The 20,746-nt window shown below is 36.1% G+C and overlaps 1 protein-coding gene across 1 annotated transcript in view; it reads left to right on the top strand.

Moving 5' to 3' along the window:
- ADGRG6 (adhesion G protein-coupled receptor G6) overlaps nucleotides 1-20,746 on the top strand; it is a 147,844-nt gene that overhangs the window by 100,817 nt on the left and 26,281 nt on the right. Inside the window, 11 exon segments of the mRNA XM_017896413.1 lie at nucleotides 1,613-1,724; nucleotides 3,117-3,181; nucleotides 3,731-3,938; nucleotides 4,902-5,073; nucleotides 6,790-6,930; nucleotides 9,245-9,364; nucleotides 10,937-10,982; nucleotides 12,355-12,461; nucleotides 16,046-16,173; nucleotides 16,871-17,139; nucleotides 18,356-18,452. Of these exon segments, the coding sequence (XP_017751902.1) occupies nucleotides 1,613-1,724; nucleotides 3,117-3,181; nucleotides 3,731-3,938; nucleotides 4,902-5,073; nucleotides 6,790-6,930; nucleotides 9,245-9,364; nucleotides 10,937-10,982; nucleotides 12,355-12,461; nucleotides 16,046-16,173; nucleotides 16,871-17,139; nucleotides 18,356-18,452 (1,465 nt within the window).

The raw sequence follows: 20,746 nt of genomic DNA on the forward strand, positions 1-20,746 counted from the left end.
ATATATATACATTTTGTAGACAATAATCGCTTACTTAAGAACATGTTTTCTTTTTTCTTTAACTCTTACTTTCCACATATTCCCAGAACCCAGCACATCCCCTGGAACTTGAACACTTGTTGAATAAATGAATGAATAAGTCTGCATGAGAATATTTTAGGAAATCAAATGTTCACAAATATGGATAACAAAAAGCAGTTGTTTTAATGTTATTCTATGATTACAATTATACCGTGATTAGGTACTTTAGTAGAGATCAAAAGAAAAGAAAACTTTGACCCTTTGCCTTCTCTACACTCAGGAGGTTGAATTGAGGGAGGCGTGTTCCTCAGCCTTGAAGAGGGCGATTGCGACCAAGGCCAGAATCACAGTGTAGTAAAGAGGCAGGCATCTCCACTTCTGTGAGGAGCTACCCATCTCTATTGGGTGGATGTACACAGTTACAAAGAACTCATAGAGATGGATGAGTGCAAATAATACTAATAATACTAATCATGACAGTAAACCATTTCTGAGTCTCTTTGGGAAAATACTTCTTAACAAATGGGGCTTTTTGGAGGGAGGGAGAATGCAATCTGCTACCCTTTCATGTATAGGAGTCTTCACAAAGAAGCAACCTGACAAATGGTAGTTTATCTATGACTGGAGAACACTAGGAGGACCAGCACCATCTGTATCCTCATAGGCTGGGAAAGCCCAGCACCACTCTCTCCATATATATACCTAGACATTTAATTTATACCATTTAATTTAAATTATCCATTTTATTGTTTTTCTGCAAGTGAGTCTGTGGATAAGTGCTTCTACCAATGGAAAAATAAAAAGCTAAAACCTAACAGTTTTAAAGCTTACAGTATACATGGGAAAGTTATTTGAATTTTCAGTTGGTGATGACAGTACTTGTTCCCAGAAAACTGATATAACTTGCCAATGTTCACTGCTGAAATACAAGAGTTTATTGTTGCTGTTGATGTATTGCTGTTACTTTGATATTCTTTAAAATATAAAATCTGAATCATTGATGTCATGAGGCTTACTTAGAGAGTTGTCAAACCAAAAGTCAGATGATTTGAGGATACAGAAATCCGAGAGTTTGTTGGTTTGCAGGTGACTTCCTGTGGCCCCCTTAGCTTCCAGGCAGGAGAGGCTATCAGAGCACCTGGAACATTTTCTATAAAATAGCCACACAACTCAAAGGTGACATTATCGAGTCATCATTTATAGGCTTTCCCCTTTGAAAAAAATCAAATTACATTTTGAATTTTTCAAGATTGTTTTCCTTCTCTATAGGGTTTATTTCTTTGAATAAAACTAGTATCTGCAAATGATTAGAATGATAATGTATGTTTCATGTATATACTTAAATAAATGTGTTTTTTACTAATGGTTTTGTCTGATGTAATGGTTTTGTATTTGAAGTGTATTAAATGTTAATATTTTTTCTAACTTTTATTTTTTTTTCAAATTCTGAACATAAGCAGTAATATTTTGGTATTACATTAAAGAAATACCTAATTAACAGCATTGTCATTTTGCTTTCATCTTGCATCTCTAACCTCTAACTTTAAAAAATAGGTGAATATTTCTCATGCTGGTTCTTATGTTCATATAGGTCACTGTCTTGCTGTGGAGGAACCCAAAGGCTACTACTGGCCATCTATCCAACCTTCTGAATACATTCTTCCTTGTCCAGACAAGCCTGACTTTTCTGCTTCGCGGATATGGTAATATTTTCACTGACTCTTGCAGCAAAGCTCCACGTTATCAGCCTTCCCAGGGTTATACGTGCAGCACGGTAGTTCTCAGGCATTATATGATTGCAAAGAAGGGCAGGAATCTCTGTGTATGCCTATATCATTCACTCCTGGGGAATAAAGATAACATAAGTGGATGACTCAGAAAGGCAGTGTTTTCCTCCCAGCCACATGCTAATCAAGCCGTCTCACAGAAAAACTGAAGAATTTAGAAGCCAGCGGGTAGCACCAGAGCAAAGTACCTTGTTTGTGGATGAACCTAGCCTAGCCTTGGAATATGCATCTGGAAATCCGAAACTTTTTAGCTATTTGGACTGATTATTGTTGGAATGGGGAGAAGAGGCAAAGAGGAAATGAAGACAAGATCCAGATTGGGATAGTCTACTGATGGAAATTGTCAGGGTATAGATTTTCTCTACGTGTTTAACAGAAACCTCAGAGACAAGATAATTGCAGAGATTCATGGAATAGCAAGTTAAATCCATTTCTCCACCCACCTCACTCCCAATTAGAATTTTCTGGGGGGAAATTCAGGAATGGAAACTGCCTAAGCATACATACTTTGCATACTGTAAATACTGCTGGGTTTGACACTTTGTAGGGAGAAAAGAAGGGGACTTTAGAGATGTATGGACTTGAGTGAAATGTGGCTCCATCTCTTCCTGGTTGTGAGAACTTGGAAAATTCATTGATTTATCAAATTCCATTTAATCTTCTGTAAGATGTGGTTTATAATCTGCTTTGCAGAGTTATGTGAACTCAAAATCAGATTTTACCTGTAAAGTTCTTAAAGCAGTACTTGACCAGTGTATCCTAGGTTAGGATATTGCTGGTATATTGTTCCTATGTTGCGTGCTACTGATTTTTTCCCCATAAGAATTTTTAGCATGGAATTTATTTCAATGCATTATAGTTTTATTTTCAAAGGAAACTTACCTAGAAATCAAGGCAAATCCCAAAAGTTATTAACTAATTTTTTCAGTTCTAATATCATTTATAGGAAAACAGGAAAAGAAAACTTGTAGAAGGAAATAGTACAAATGGAGAAACAAACTGGGGTGAGAGAGGAGAGAATAAGGAAGGGTGAGAAGAATGAGGTGGAGAAATGGAAAGAATTTGAGAACATTGTATAGATAGGGTGGTAAACAGAAATAGGCTAGAGAGACAGAACGTAGACACGTAAACAGGTCCAGAGATAAAAAGAGAATTAAAATGGAAACAGTGAGAAGCTCAGTGTCTTAAAGGGAAGCTTAGCCATTGATCATATTGTAATAAATGTATACATCATGTAAAAATCCCTTTAAACAGTACAAAATAATATCAGTTATATCAAATATTTAAAATACCTATTTTGTTTCATAGTTATTACAATGCTACCAACCCAACGGTAACCTACTGGGGACCTCCTGATATCTCCAACTGTTCAAGTAAGTGAGCAATTTTCCTTTATTTCTCAAGGACAAAATGACATGACTTCAGGCTTCATGGTTTTCGTTGTCTTCAGGAATATTCTTGTGCTATGTGATACTGTTTTCATATTAAAAGGCAAATGATTATTTCACTTAAGACAGAAAATACTTTTTGCTCTCATTTTAACTTTCTGTTCTGTAGGGGATTAAAAATAGGAAAATCTAGAGAAGACAAAACTAATATATAAATTGATATTTGTATCAATGTTTTGTAGTTTGCATTAATTTTAAAGAGCAAATTACCCTTATTCAGTGATTCTGGGGATGTTTCTCTTAGAACTTTGTGTGTTCATCCCTCCAAGTTATTTGTATCTTACTAAAGAGAGAAGTTAGTCTCTGCATAGAAAGAAATATTATTGCCTTGTGAATATGGGGATGAGGTATACACAGGAAAATCTCACTTCCTTGCTTCAACTGTAAAGTGAAATGTTACACTCTACTTTGGATTCCTGGAAATGCTCCAAATATCTTAAAACTTAGTGTTGTTTTCTTCTGCCTTTGTTTTAGAAGCAAATGAAGTTGCTAACCAGATTTTAAATTTAACTGCTGATGGGCAGAACTTAACCTCAGCCAATATTACCAACATTGTGGAACAGGTCAAAAGAATTGTGAATAAAGAAGAAAACATTGATATAACACTTGGCTCAACTCTAATGAATATATTTTCTAATATCTTAAGCAGTTCAGACAGTGACTTGCTTGAGTCTTCTTCTGAGTAAGTATTTTTTTTTCTGGAGAGTAAATTTTATTGGATAATGATATTACATGATTTCTCACCTATCTGAATACTTCGTGCCCAGATTTTAGAATTCAAATCTCTGCAAGATGTATTGATAGTCATTCATAGTTAAGCAAGGTCATTCACAATGTGAACTTAAAAGTTCTGTATGGTCTTTTTTTGAGAAATACAATTTACAATATACATAGCCCTAGAAAGCACAAGCAGTCTTTCATTTTTTATTTGAAAATTCTAAATTTAGTTTAAAAATTCTAAAATTCTAAATTTAGTTGACCAGTAGAGTTATGCATAACTGGTCATTGTAACTCCACTATACTGTGAACTATGCCATTGACAGCCACAGCCACATGATTGTTGGACTTCTGAAATGAACACGCTGGGGCAGATGAAAATGTACCTGTATTTATATGATTCAATTTGTATTTAATTGCTTCACTTAATGTATAATATTAAAATATTTAATGTTTTTCTCTTTCTTCCCTTCTACATTTCTCTGAAGAAAATTTTATATTTGTTAAAAATGTATTTTCTAACAATCTACATAACAATATAAACTTTTTTTAGTGTCTTGCAGTTCACAAAACACTTTTATCGCATTATTTCCTTTGATTGTTGATAAGCCGTTAAGGTAGGGAGGATGCTTTTTTTATGTGAGAAAAGAGAGACCAAAACAAATGAAAAACAGTATTTGTTCAGGATGATTTAATTGTTGATTTTCTTTAAAGCAGATATTTCTCTTGAGGATTTATCCATCCCTGTGATTCCATGTTTTAACAGATATCACTATGGACTGGGGTAATTTTATGGGTGTTCATGTTAAGATCAGAAAATCTGAACACAACTTTATTTTGTTTGTATTTTGCCATGCAGCAAAACATGTTTGTTTAAGAATCTAAAATATCGTATTACTTAATAGTGGTATTTTTGTCATTTCTTTAGAGCTTTAAAAACAATTGATGAATTGGCCTTCAAGATAGACCTAAATAGCACATCACATGTGAATATTACAACTCGGAACTTGGCTCTTGGCGTGTCATCCCTGTTACCAGGGACAAATGCAATTTCAAATTTTAGCATTGGTCTTCCAAGCAATAATGAATCATATTTCCAGGTAATGAGCCAGTGGTTTCTTTCATTTTAATTAATTACTTAGACATATAAAAACTTGCTGATCACTTAGCAGTTGCTGCTTCCAAGAGGTCTTGGTCCATGAAGTGGCAAGCAGGTCTGAATGTTGGCTAAGTTTAACTAGAGCAGTAGCCATAAGGTATTGTGGGAGCTCAGAGTGAGTATACTTTCATAATCTGGGTGACAGGGGAGGTCAGTTTACCTTCTACAAGAGGGGTTACTGGAGCTAAGCATGAGTAGGGGCCACCATACTTGGGGTGAGCATCAGTTCAGTTAGAGGAAAGAGCTTTAAGGGCCCCAAGGTGAAAAGAAGCATGGTACATTCTCTTTGCCAGTGGTTCTGAAACTGAACATTAGAATCTTCTGGAGAATGCTGGGTGTGGTCTCTTATGCCTATAATCCCAGCACTTTGGGAGGCCTAGGTGGGTGGATCACTTGAGGCCAGGGGTTCGAGACCAGCCTGGCCAACATGATAAACCCTGTTTCTACTAAAAATACCAAAAAAAAGTTAGCCAGGCATGGTGGTGCATGCCTGTAATCCCAGCTATTTGGGAGACTGAGGCACGAGAATCACTTGAACCTGGGAGATGGAGGTTGCAGTGAGTATGATCATGCCACTTCCCGCCAGCCTGGGCGACAGAGCAGGACTCTGTCTCAATAGAAAAAAAAAAAAAAAAAGAATCTTCTGGAGGACTGGAGGACTTGTTAAAACAGATTTCTGAGACCTACTCCAGGAGTTTCTGATTTAGTAGGTTCTGGTTAGGCCCACCAAATTTGCACTTTTAACAAGTTCCTTAGACACTGCTGGTCTAAATATCACACTCTGAGAACATGTGATGTAGAAGTCTGAGATAGCAGGTGACAGTACGGCTGGACACATACGCTGGGGCTAGATTAATGGAGAACCTTTTCAACATGTTCAAGCAATGCATAAGCAAAGAATTTTCAAGTTCCTACTACATGCCAGACACTGTTAGCCACCAGAGCAAACAAAATTAATGAAGCATTGTCCTTGACCTGGGAGAGTATAGTATGTGAAGCGCAATCTATCTTTTAACTGTGGAGATAGAACAAACTGAAAATATAAAAAGCCTGAAATCAGGATACAGGCAAGACCTTTTTTCTCCATTAGACTACAGGCTCTTTTGGGTAATTCTCTTTTACATTTTAAGAGTAAAACTCAGTCAACTTCAGTCTTATTCCAAGACAATTTGCAAGAAAGCTTTCTTTGGCCTTGTGCTATGGTTTCAGGAAAAATGCTATCTGAGAGTGTTCATAAAATTTTAATGCAGTCTGAAATAAACAAGTTAACTTCAGTCTCTTTCTCTCTCTCCCTCGCCCCTTCCTCCCATAGTTATTATCTTTCACTACGTGTTTTGAGAAAACCTCAAAATCTGCTGCTGGTAAATCTAATTCTTATACTTGAAAATGTTGACTGATTTGTAGATTTCTTCCTATGTCTTAATTAAAATCAGTGCATTTTCTCCTTTGACACACTTGTAAAACCCAAATGAGATCTACAGCTCTGTCTGTAGGGGTTTATCCAGGAGTTGCAGTGACTACTGTAGATACAAAGGGAAGTCCTGGTACTGGCTAATTTGAACTTGCAATTGTTCACTCTCCTAACTATGCATGTGGAATAAAGTTATTACCATTTAATTATGATTACTTGACCAATATATCTCTGTGTGTGTGACAGATGGATTTTGAGAGTGGACAAGTGGATCCACTGGCGTCTGTAATTTTGCCTCCAAACTTACTTGAGAATTTAAGTCAAGAAGATTCTGTATTAGTCAGAAGAGCACAGTTTACTTTCTTCAACAAAACTGGACTTTTCCAGGTAAGCACATTCATTAAATTATTATTTTTCAATTGCAAATGAAGTATCTTTGCTCAAAGGAGAAAAACAAAAGTTTAGATTCCTTTGAAATATATCAGAAGGTTTAGAAAATTTACTGCATTTTCAAAATGAAAATTTTAATGTAATTGTTGAAATATTTTATTTCAGATAATATGCTTATTAACAAGTTGTATGTACTTCAATTTTAAAATAATTCAAGTATTAGGCTAAGGCTTGCATTAAACAATTAGAAATTGAATTAGTGAAGACTGTTAATTATTACTTTCATTAAATATTTTATGCTTTCCAATCATTTAGGCCTTTAGAGTTAAAGAAATTGCACACCAAAGGAAAGGTTTTTTTTTTTCTTTAATTCAGCAGGAAGCACTGTTTACATAATGAGCAGCATTCTTGGCTTTAATCAGTTTTCCCATTAGTATTTCAAGTGACCTTTGGTCTTTACACATCCGCAGAGTAGGATGGCATTGTGCTAAGCACATATTATCATTTTTATTGGCATCATTTCTAGATTCTAGAAGGCCCACTGCCAGCAAACACTGGTGACCTCTGTTTGCCTTTACAAGTACAACCTGATCAAGAGCAGTTTTGCTGGACCCTTTTTAAAAAATAAAACATATCTATTAAATTCAAGATATCATTGCATATTGAACAATGTGACTTATATAAAAGAAAATAGCAAGTCTCAAGGCCAGAGAATTGTTTGTAATAGATCTGCCTTTATATATCATATGTAGAGGAACAGCCAAGTAGAGATATAGTCAAGGAAAAGAATACCATGGAATCCTTGACAGTAATTAATTCCAAAATTTAAAAATTTTATCAACAAATGTTTTAGGAACCAGCTCTATACAAATTTTGTGACTTACATGAATGCAATTTATATATTTTATATAAAAACGTGTAATTTATCCTGAAGGATTTAATAGCTATAAACATATACAACTGCAGTTTTAAAAATTATGGAATTTAAAGTGTATGACAATGTTACCTTAAAACTAGTATAAAAATGCAGTAGGTGTCACAAAGTGTGAATGGTACAGAAAGGGGGTCCAGTGCAGGGGTGAGGTTTAGCCCTGCACTCTTAAATTTGCAACTCTTAGATTTGCAAGGATCTGTCATTGTTTTGAGTCATCTCCACATCATTGTTTCCTTCTCCTTTGATATTTCCCTACCAAAGCTGTTATTAGGAAGCATATCTGGCCAGGTGCAGTGGCTCATGCCTGTAATCCTAGTGCTTTGGGAGGCTGAGGAGGGAGGATTGCTTGAGACCAAGAGTTCAAGACCAATCAAGCCAACATAGTGAGACCCGTCTCTAAGAAAACAAAAAAAAAAAAAAAAAAGGAAGCGTATGTTCAGTTTCTAAAGTTAATTTACTAGAGAATGAAAAAACTTTAAAGGTTCTGTGGTGCTCCCCTATCATAGAGGGCAAGGTACGATGGTGTTGTTTTGTGTTTTACTGAAAGGCTGAGTATCACTATTTAATAGCTGAGTTTAATAGTGACCACCACACAAAATTAGTAAAAAGCTATATTCTGAATGCTGAATTTTATTTAGAATTTATCCTGTGATTATTCCAAAACAACTGATTTGTAAGCTGTGATATAAAGAGAAATTCAGGAGATTTGACAAGAAATACAAGGGAAAGAAAAAAATAGAGATGAACTTGCTGAATAGAATGCTTATTGGTCCATACCATTTTATGGGACAGATTTGATTTCCTGACAGCCTTATTCCTTAGTGAAACCCACAGATGCTGGCAAGGAAACAATGAGAGAAGAAGGTAGATGTCCTGGATGGGACTTGAATCCAGTATTACTTTTAGATATAAGTTAGTAAACATGTCAAGCTGTTGGCATGGATGTGAAAGATGTATTGCTTTTTATTTTTCACACCATATTTTCTTTATACTTCTCTGAAAGAAAACACCATCTATTTTCTAGAGTAGGGAAATGATCTAATTGTTTCACAGCGTTTTATGAGTTTATATTATTTAAGAGTCTGCATTGTTTCAGATGTTAACTGGCTGACATCAGTCACCACAATCAAGAATGTAGTTTCATGAACTCAGTCTTACAATATTGGCTCCCAGCATTCCCTCAATGTATTTATTATAATAAGGGAAGTAGCAAACCTCCTTCAGGAAAGCCAGCAACTTGATGTGATAAACAGGATGTTCTAGAACTGAAGATCTTAAGTGTAAAACTTGCTGACAGTTTGCTTATTTTGGAGCACCAAACTAAAATAAAAGTGTGTACTTCTGACTGATACACGCGATTTTTTTTTTCTTTAAAAGGATGTAGGACCCCAAAGAAAAACCTTAGTGAGTTATGTGATGGCGTGCAGTATTGGAAACATTACTATCCAGAATCTGAAGGATCCTGTTCAAATAAAAATCAAACATACAAGAACTCAGGTAAGAAAATGCTCCCAATAGGATTTGGACAGAGGTGGACTATTTAAGATACTAATGGGGCCTTTTTTTCTACATGTTAAAAAGTAACTGACCCTTTTTTATGGAATAGGACCCAGTTTTCCATAAAGAGAGAACAGCTGGTCAGGTAGTGCTTTAAAGTCACAGTAAATTGAAGCAGCTGGAGAAGTTAGTTTTATCTAGGACTCAATAATCAGAAAGAGAAGGGAAGTGAAGAGAAGAGCTTCTTTTTTTAAGATACAACATATATTGCTTCAAATAAATTAGATGCAAATGTAGTTGCACAATTCTGCCAATAGAGGTATTGGTTGTTTCTTTGTATTTCTGTGTATGAAAGAAACAGGGGAGGATGGACTTATGTTTTGAGAGATTGGCAGTTGTTTAGTCTTTGCAAATGTTGCTTTTCTTGTTGCTTCATTACCCTTGTCATCTGTTTGTTTCATAAAATTAGATGGAAGTTCTGTATTGTCCCAGATGGCCCAAGAACAGGTTTTTCTCACTTTTCTAAAGGGCCCTCATTATGATTCTGCCATGTATTAGATAGGCAGGAAGGCAGGCCGGAAATGAGTGTGCTGAGGATTGAAAGCCAAGTCACCTAAGATCTAGCCTCCTATGTCACGAACCGTCTTAGACTTCTGTGTTCAACACTTTGGCCTCCTTTGTTTCAGCCCCTTCATTCATGAAGGAAGATTTTTAAAAATTGTGCAACATACATAATATAAAATGTATCATCTTAATCATTTTTAAGTGTACAGTTCGATAGCATTGTGTTCACATTGTTATGCAACCGTGACCACTATCCATCTCCCCAGCTGAAACTCTTCTCCCATTAAATACCCATTCCCTCTTCTCTCCTTTCAATAGCACGTGGCAATCACCATCCTACTTTCTGTCTCTTAATTTCACTACTCTAAATACCTCATATAAGTGGAAACATATAGTGTTTGTCCTTTGTGACTAGCTTATTTCATGGCATAGTGTCTTCAAGGTTTATCCATGTTGTAGCATCTGTCAGAATTGACTTCCTTTTTAAGGCTGAAGAGTATTTCATTGTATGTATATACCAGAGTTTGTTTATCTATTTCTCCATCGATAGACGCTTGGGTTGCTTCTACTTTTTGGCTCTTGTGAATAATGCTACTGTGAGCATGAATCTACGGGTATCTCATCGAGTCCTTGTTTTCAATTTGTTTATGTAAATACCCAGACATAAAGGAGAATTTTGAAGATGATGTGAAATTGTAGCGTCAAGAGCTTTTCCAAATGCTGAGAATGAGAGTAGAATCAATATATTTAATGAATGGGACATTTGTAGTAACCTACAGATAAATGAGTAGTTAGTGTGATTCCTTATGAGGTTAAAGTTGATTTTTGCTTGAATTCTCTATGGGAGAGAAGAAGATCCTCCTAAATTGCCTGATGTTTTTAGGTTGAATTGGCATGTTAATACTAATCTATTTCTTTGTGAAACCCTTTGTGTTTTTATTTTTTTGCCATATTTAAATCATGGCATTTTAAACACAATTTCACGTATTTATTCTTATGTTAATATAGGAAGTGCATCATCCCATCTGTGCCTTCTGGGATCTGAACAAAAACAGTAAGTTTTAAAATACTAGTTGTCTTAATATAGATAACAACTGAATTTTAAACATTGTTAGACACCCCCATTTCCTTTAATTCCACCCCAAACCAGAGTGAGTCACAATGTAAGTGTAAATGGCAAATTAGTTGCAAAGTTAGTTTAGGTAGCTTGGAAAGTCAGTTCTAATTTCCGTAACTTTTTAGTCATTGCAAGAAGAAATAAGCAGACTTCACTGTGTTTTCTTTCATTTTTTCAGTTGAACAGCCTCTTTAACATCAGTTATTTGTAAAATACAGCATACAATTTTATTGCTACTTTTGACAAAAGTGTACGTGCACTTAATCTCATTCTTCTAAGACACATTTGAGGAGATTATTTGATATGTGTAAGGCAGACAATTTAAAATCCAGCTTCCAGAACTTCAGTTATGAGGGAGGTGAGAAGCTGACTAAAGGAATGTAAATATAGAAATGGTTATAATGGATATGTATTACTTGAAAGAGATGAACAGCCTGCAGCATTAGATTTGACAGTCAAGAAAGGAAGACAAAATTAAGGGATGAATCAATCAGTAGGCATAAGGTGTTGAAATCTCTTTGAAAGGAAGTACAAATAAAGAAGGCTCTTCTGTTTGTCCCCTTGTGAGGATTATTGTGGCCAGATTCATTCTGATATCAATGCAGGCTGCTTTGCTGATGCAAACAGCCTGAAAAGGGTGAAAACTTTTTTTGATAGTCCTACAGGTGTTTTTTGGTGGAGGGGTTTAGTTGCATAATTTTGAGAAGATCTTTACTCATTTGCATAGTTAAAAGTATCACTTTATATCTTAAAATCTTTTTTAAATAAAAGGATTCAGTACATTGACAATATGTGTTGCTCATATTCCGTTTTATACCATAAAAGTAAGATAAGGTGGGTTCAAGCCATTTACTATCAGTTACCACCAGTAATGATTGCTGTGTACATAAATAGCACATTCTAAGAAAGCAAACCTTCTTTGTTATTATGTCTTCACGAAAATGTAGATTACCCCTCAGGAAAAAACCGTTGCTTCATAGTGTGTAATGTATTTGAAGAGGAGTATTCTTTTTATGGAAGTTTGTTTTAAAATATGTTAAAAATTAAACTTGAATCAAACATTTGTGGAACCCTCGAGTTTGAACCCACTGATTAGATCACCTGTAACTGCCAACCCAGAACTAACATTTGATGATTCTAGGAATCCAAATTATTCTAAGCATTGAAAGCTTTCATAATGGTATCCATTTTACAGATAAACTTTATATGGCAGAAGAGACTGAGGCAAATTTCTCTATAGAAGGTCTCATCCATTATAGAGAAGACACTGACCTGTTGTTTTCACACTGTTTGTTGATTCCTTCAACAGAAAGTTTTGGAGGATGGAACACGTCAGGATGTGTTGCACACAGAGATTCAGATGCAAGTGAGACGGTCTGTCTGTGTAACCACTTCACACATTTTGGAGTTCTGATGGTAAGGGGGGGATTTCTAAGCTCATTTTGACATGCTATAACTGTGGATGGCATACTCCTTTTTGTATGTATTTTTAGATTATGTATTTTGGGAATTATTTCCTGATTAGTTTTCATCTGTACCATGAATCTTAATTCTTAATAAAGAATCTAATTAGCAAAGATCACATATTAAAAATATGTGAAAGTAATTAGAGAAAAGAACTTTCTCCCTTTTTTTATCCTGTAGCATTAACAGTGATGATAAATAATCTCAGAAACATGAAAATCCCCATGAAACTTTTTAATTAAGAGAGAAACAGTATCAAGGAGATGGACAGGGAGACAAGTTGGGGAGGGAGAGAAGGTTAAAGAAGAAAATACTGGGTATTACTAACATGGAAGGGAATTGTGAATAGTGTGATCAAAAAAAAATTTTCGTATGTTATCACTCACTCAATGTATTTGAACGTTACTTTGTACCTGGTACTGCACCACGTGATCTCCCTCATAGAGACTGCAGTTTGTTAGGGCAGACTAGTGACTAGGGTTAGAATGGAGACTTCAGAGCTGCAAGAGAGATGATGGTTATGATGTTTCTGTCACTCTTAGGCCTCTATATCATTCTTTCCTTCCTTCTTCCATTCTCCTGTTTTATCTTATTAGCTAGCTTGCCATACAGTTTTAAACAAAAATTAGATTGCATCATTGTATTTTTCTTATCTCACCAAATTTTAAGATGCACCATACATCCAGTGACTTGTTTGAACTCATCCATAGATTTATTCCTTTACCTTTTATCCGGTATACTTGTGATTTTGCGGACACTTTTCTGGTCTCTAAGGTACACTCTGGGTTGTAGCATAGCCTTTATTTCTGTATGGTTTTCATAAAGGGACCAAACCACATTTGTTTTTTTAATAGGAGATAGGAGTAATGTGAGCTGAGGCAACAAAGCTTTTCAAATTAGAATCACAGACGTCAGGTTTTGTTTATTCCCGCCTTTAAATTTTGCACCCTTCTTCCTGTGGGGACTGGGAGGAAGCTGTGAGGATCTGTGGGATGTAGTATTTGGCTCATGAATCTACTCAGCCTATGTAAATGGCCACTGTCATGGCAACCTTTCTAGTTGTAATTTTCCTGACAATCAAGTACATAAATGCTCTGTAGAATAAGAACAAGTCATTTAAAAAAAGTGATGAATCATAAAAGATACCTTTTTAACTATCTAAATACAAATATTTTGCTTTTGCTGCCAAAGCATGAAAATGAACAATTAACTGTTGCATGTTTTCCTTAAGTAATTATAAAAGAAAGTTCCATTTCCTTCCATGTTCTCTTTTCTGCAAAAGTGATAGCAGACATTCTTTCAAAGACCACTTATTTTTCATGATCACTCATTCAGCTATGTAAGCTTTAGCTTAATTCATTTAAATATTTCAACTGTGTGCATGTTGTAAGTCTAATATTAAATAGATAACCGTAACAAAATTTAGTCTTCAGAGATGATTTTTATGCAGCCAGAGTTTGCCTGCCCATGACTTCACATGGCCAGCTCCTTCATAAGGAGCTAAATTGTATTATGCTTCTAAATTGCTTCTAAATTGTATTATGAGTTTGTAATTACGTATTTTTTTTCTGCTGCCATTTGATTGAATGGTTAATTTTATGTATATGTATATATATGAAGATAAGCATTGTTCATGCTATCTTTCCATTTTCCACCTTGTCTGTTTTTGTAATATTAAAAATTGCTGGTAGAGAATCTTTTCACAATGTAACCTTTTAGTATTGTTCTCTTATCTTTTCAGTTTTCCAGACCAGCAAGATTTTGTTAAGAGTTTTCCTGACTTAAAACTCTTTATTCACTTGTATAAGATACTCCCAGAGTCTGCATTGTCCCATGACACATTCACCAATTCACCATATGAGATGCTAAAACAGTGCACCTCATACCTATAATTATATCTTCTGATCTACAAATATTTTCAGAATTTAATGTCTTCTGCTACAGTTCTTTGTACTAAAACTGGCTTTCATGAAGATTAGTACATTTTCATATTGGCTATATCATAAAAGTTTTCATATTTTCATTCTCTAAAAGAACAAAACAACATGAAATTGTTTATAAATCTGTATCAATAAACAGCCTTATTTAGTTTCTATTTGAAATTCTGGATTTAACTGTGATTTGCAAGTCATAGGTTTTTCAAGGATTTGTGACACATCACTTGGCAATCTCTCAAAACCATGATTCATCTCTCTGGGCTAATGAATCATTGGTTGAGGTAGCCTATCTGTGAGTCAAGTGGCACTGACTCAAACTCCATCCCATGTACCTTGGATGTCCCGTGTTCTCCCAGTATTTTAAGGGATTCCTGGGATAAGAAGATAGGGGAAGCCCCTTCAGACTCTGAGCCTTTGCTTCTGCTGAATTCCATCACTTTGTGCATTGCTTGATGTCGCAGAGATACTGTACCTGTTCTTTACTGCATCAGTGAAACCTGAGACTAACCCACATTTCTGTCTCTCTCTCTCTCTCTCTCTCTCTCTCTCTCTCACACACACACACACACAACTTAAGGCCTGTGTGTGAGTAGCAGATTTTATTGGCATTTCGATGAAAATTAAAGACAATTCACATATAGAAGGAAAAATCATAAACATTTTCTCCATAATTTAAAACGTAAAAGTTTACACTAGATATTCAATACATCCCTTCTCTAAGAACACTCCATTTTTGAACATCTATATAATGGAGGTACCTTTCTCCTCCAACCAGAATTGAGTGATTGGTCTTACCTCAAGATTTATTCCTATCCCAATCCCCCATTTAAGGAGGAAAAGAAAGATTTTCCTACCAAGTCCAGACTTTGTAAGTCTCCCTTAGCGCATTGAAATTAATACTTTATGTGAATACACTGGAAAGTATTTACTTCTTTCCACTCCACAACAGCTCTGAACAATTTAAATTATATCCTTTCAGTACTATAGGAATAAAAAAATCTGTGGCCCTCAAAACTCTTAGTGGCATCTCATTTATGAAAATAAAGACTGTCCCACCTCATACATACCAAGCATTGAAATGACCAGGATTAGGAGCCTCTGCACTACCCATAGAGCATGGCAGTCATAGCACCAGCAAAGCCTCTGGCTGAGCTACTTGCTACCTGGCAAGGAACCTAAAGGCTTGAGGGTTTGGCCGTATAGACTACCAGGGTCTCCATTTGAACTGGTGCCCCAAGCCCTGCAATTGTTAGGAATAGGCCTGATGGTTTATTATGCAAGGCAACCGTCTCCTCTCCAGTTTCTGTTGACAGTGCTGGTGGTTTTGATCTTCAGGTTATACCGGTATGCAAAAAGCTTGGGAAAGAAGGTAATGATGAAAAACAATGTGTAACCGCTTACAGAAGTAATGCTTCTTTTTTTTCTTTTGTTTATTGATTGAAAATAATATAATAAATGGAAATTTTAAGATTGATTTACACTGTTGGTTTTAGTCACTGAAAGTAAGCTGCTCTAATGTTAACAGTGAACTTTCTGGTGAAACAGAACCATTCTCATGAGAAGAGAGATTCTTACAGCTGCTTCCCATGTTTTATGTAGGACCTTCCAAGAAGTGCCTCACAGTTAGATGCAAGAAACACTAAAATCCTCACTTTCATCAGCTATATTGGGTGTGGAATATCTGCTATTTTTTCAGCAGCAACTCTCCTGACATATGTTGCTTTTGAGTAAGTATTTTTTTAATCTGCCAAACCCTTTGCTAACTGTTCCAAATGTGAATAAGAAAATTGCCTCGGCTTTGAAAAACATTTATACACTGTAGGGTGGTTCAATGCTAATGTTCATGTTTCTCATAAAATATATTATGCAACATGAATTTTCCAGCTATAGAATTTTAATTTATAATTACTGTATTTCTGTTTAAAAAATGCATTCGAATCTGTTAGAAATGATTAACATTTAAGTAAGTAAAAATTATATAAGGTGCTTTCTGTATTGTAAAACATGAAAACATTTGTTTTATAATCTTATAAAATTAGTCCTGAAACAATTTTTTTCAGATCCTTAACTCATTAGAAATCAAGAAGGTTCAAATAATTTAGGGAAATTATTTTTTAATAAAAATGTCATTCTTATAACTCTAGAATTTTTCCTGGATTAAAAAAAAATTCTGTTGAAACCCAACTGGGAATTGTATAAACAATTGGAAATAATTTTGAAGTAAATTAATATTTTTAAAGTCTTTATAACTTGCCAAATACTCATAAGTATCCTTAGCCCCTCCTTTTAGCAGAACCACATCAGAAAGGTGGTGCTACCTATCTTATTGCAGGGTTGTGTAAGATATGAATTTATACAGGTCTGTGCTTAAAAGATTGATATACAGTATTAGTTCTGTCATAGATTCCTTTTTTCATTTTTTAGGAAATTGCGAAGGGATTATCCCTCCAAAATCTTGATGAACCTGAGTGCAGCCCTGCTGTTCCTGAATCTCCTCTTCCTCCTAGATGGCTGGATCACCTCCTTCAATGTGGATGGACTTTGCATTGCTGTTGCAGCTCTGTTGCATTTCTTCCTTCTGGCAACCTTTACCTGGATGGGGCTAGAAGCAATTCACATGTACATTGCTCTAGTTAAAGTATTTAACACTTACATTCACCGATACATTCTAAAATTCTGCATCATTGGCTGGGGTAAGCCTCTTCAATTTTTTTTGGCTTTGTTTTTCCCTCATGAAAATTGCCAGATTCTCATAGGAAAAATTCTTATTTAAAAAAAATAGCACCATTAAGAGGAACCTCAAAATTGTGAATGCCATGGATTAGCTATACATAGCCTAAGGAAGGGACATCTTCACAACTTTATTTTTTAAAACTCATCAACAGCACTCACTATATACACGAGTAAAGGAAAAGCCCTCACTCCTGAGTCACCACAAACTTATTTCCTGAGCCCAGAGCCAGCCCACCCAAGTCTGAAGAAGCAGCTGGCAGACAGTGGTGTCTTTCCCATGATACTTTAAAATACAAAGGCCAGCTCAGACGGCTAGTTACACTCATCCCCAGACACATGCCTATGTCTTGGAAACCAGAGAAAGAATGTTATTCTTGCATGTGCAGCCAGAATACTTACAGGATTATTGCCTTGAACTTTTTGTAATAACATGAGTCCTCAGTCAGACATAGGTGGTTGAATTAACCTGTCTGAGATCTTCTGTTGTGCTCCTTTGTTTTTGCAGGTTTCATATTGAGTCAGGCATTTTAGAGCTTTCTCACAGGTCTGTTTCAGATGGAAATATAAAAGTGAGAGATATTTTGAAGACCTATTTTGAAGACCTTCAAAACCACCTCAGGAGGCAATAAACGCACTCTTGGGAGACCTGGGATGCCTGCCATAGACTTTCCCCACTGAAATATACATGGAAATACTTAATCTCTGGAGAGAGAAGGCTACAAAGACTTTATAACCCCTTGCTTTTTCTCCACTTTTCCTAAAGAGTTTTCTTTACATAGAAGGAGGCAGAATAGGCTGTCATGACCTTGTCTGCCTAAACTCTGCCAGTCTAACAAGGCTTAATTAATGAAACCACTTTCACTAGTGCTAGATTTGATACAAATCAGGTTCTGGTTTTCTAGTGAGTCCCACTAAGCAAACAGAATTTTGTTTAAATATCTGTCATTTAAGAGTAGGTTTGGATTGTTGCCAGTTAGAGTTGGACATTGAACCCCAAGGAGCGGATTATGTTGTTAACCAAGTTGCCATTTCTAAGAAGTTTGAATCTGGGATATGGAATGTTGACTTGCTTGCATTTCTCTTCTTTTCACCTCTCTTCTTTACATTTCATTAGCAGTCTTATGAAGCAGTTTCAGATGCTTCAAAAGAGTTTGTGTCATGGTGTTTTTCTAACAGGTTTGCCTGCCTTAGTGGTGTCAATTGTTCTAGCAAGCAGAAACAAAAATGAAGTCTATGGAAAAGAAAGTTACGGGAAAGAAAAAGGTGATGAATTGTAAGTAATAAAAACTTTTCTCTCTCTCTCTCTCTCTGCCTGTCTGTCTCACTGTGTCTGTCTTCTGTCTTACTCTCTTTCTCTGCCTGTCCTTCTGTCTGTTGGTCTCTCTCTCTCTCTCTCTCTCTCTCTCTCTCTCTCTCTCTCTCTCCCCCTGTCTGTCTCTCTCTCTCTCTCCCCCATCTGTGTCTCTCTCTCTCTCTGTATCTCACTGTCTCTCTCTGTCTGTCTCAAAAAAAAAAAGGGGAGNAACTCTAGAATTTTCCTGGATTAAAAAAAAATTCTGTTGAAACCCAACTGGGAATTGTATAAACAATTGGAAATAATTTTGAAGTAAATTAATATTTTAAAGTCTTTATAACTTGCCAAATACTCATAAGTATCCTTAGCCCCTCCTTTTAGCAGAACCACATCAGAAAGGTGGTGCTACCTATCTTATTGCAGGGTTGTGTAAGATATGAATTTATACAGGTCTGTGCTTAAAAGATTGATATACAGTATTAGTTCTGTCATAGATTCCTTTTTTCATTTTTTAGGAAATTGCGAAGGGATTATCCCTCCAAAATCTTGATGAACCTGAGTGCAGCCCTGCTGTTCCTGAATCTCCTCTTCCTCCTAGATGGCTGGATCACCTCCTTCAATGTGGATGGACTTTGCATTGCTGTTGCAGCTCTGTTGCATTTCTTCCTTCTGGCAACCTTTACCTGGATGGGGCTAGAAGCAATTCACATGTACATTGCTCTAGTTAAAGTATTTAACACTTACATTCACCGATACATTCTAAAATTCTGCATCATTGGCTGGGGTAAGCCTCTTCAATTTTTTTTGGCTTTGTTTTCCCTCATGAAAATTGCCAGATTCTCATAGGAAAATTCTTATTTAAAAAAAATAGCACCATTAAGAGGAACCTCAAAATTGTGAATGCCATGGATTAGCTATACATAGCCTAAGGAAGGGACATCTTCACAACTTTATTTTTTAAAACTCATCAACAGCACTCACTATATACACGAGTAAAGGAAAAGCCCTCACTCCTGAGTCACCACAAACTTATTTCCTGAGCCCAGAGCCAGCCCACCCAAGTCTGAAGAAGCAGCTGGCAGACAGTGGTGTCTTTCCCATGATACTTTAAAATACAAAGGCCAGCTCAGACGGCTAGTTACACTCATCCCCAGACACATGCCTATGTCTTGGAAACCAGAGAAAGAATGTTATTCTTGCATGTGCAGCCAGAATACTTACAGGATTATTGCCTTGAACTTTTGTAATAACATGAGTCCTCAGTCAGACATAGGTGGTTGAATTAACCTGTCTGAGATCTTCTGTTGTGCTCCTTTGTTTTGCAGGTTTCATATTGAGTCAGGCATTTTAGAGCTTTCTCACAGGTCTGTTTCAGATGGAAATATAAAAGTGAGAGATATTTTGAAGACCTATTTTGAAGACCTTCAAAACCACCTCAGGAGGCAATAAACGCACTCTTGGGAGACCTGGGATGCCTGCCATAGACTTTCCCCACTGAAATATACATGGAAATACTTAATCTCTGGAGAGAGAAGGCTACAAAGACTTTATAACCCCTTGCTTTTCTCCACTTTTCCTAAAGAGTTTTCTTTACATAGAAGGAGGCAGAATAGGCTGTCATGACCTTGTCTGCCTAAACTCTGCCAGTCTAACAAGGCTTAATTAATGAAACCACTTTCACTAGTGCTAGATTTGATACAAATCAGGTTCTGGTTTTCTAGTGAGTCCCACTAAGCAAACAGAATTTTGTTTAAATATCTGTCATTTAAGAGTAGGTTTGGATTGTTGCCAGTTAGAGTTGGACATTGAACCCCAAGGAGCGGATTATGTTGTTAACCAAGTTGCCATTTCTAAGAAGTTTGAATCTGGGATATGGAATGTTGACTTGCTTGCATTTCTCTTCTTTTCACCTCTCTTCTTTACATTTCATTAGCAGTCTTATGAAGCAGTTTCAGATGCTTCAAAAGAGTTTGTGTCATGGTGTTTTCTAACAGGTTTGCCTGCCTTAGTGGTGTCAATTGTTCTAGCAAGCAGAAACAAAATGAAGTCTATGGAAAAGAAAGTTACGGGAAAGAAAAGGTGATGAATTGTAAGTAATAAAACTTTTCTCTCTCTCTCTCTCTCTGCCTGTCTGTCTCACTGTGTCTGTCTTCTGTCTTACTCTCTTTCTCTGCCTGTCCTTCTGTCTGTTGGTCTCTCTCTCTCTCTCTCTCTCTCTCTCTCTCTCTCCCTCTCTCTCTCTCTCTCCCCCCATCTGTCTCTCTCTCTCTCTC

This window comes from Rhinopithecus bieti, unplaced genomic scaffold (assembly GCF_001698545.2).
Source record: "Rhinopithecus bieti isolate Rb0 unplaced genomic scaffold, ASM169854v2 scaffold_28542, whole genome shotgun sequence".
Classification (NCBI taxonomy): Eukaryota; Metazoa; Chordata; class Mammalia; order Primates; family Cercopithecidae; genus Rhinopithecus; species Rhinopithecus bieti.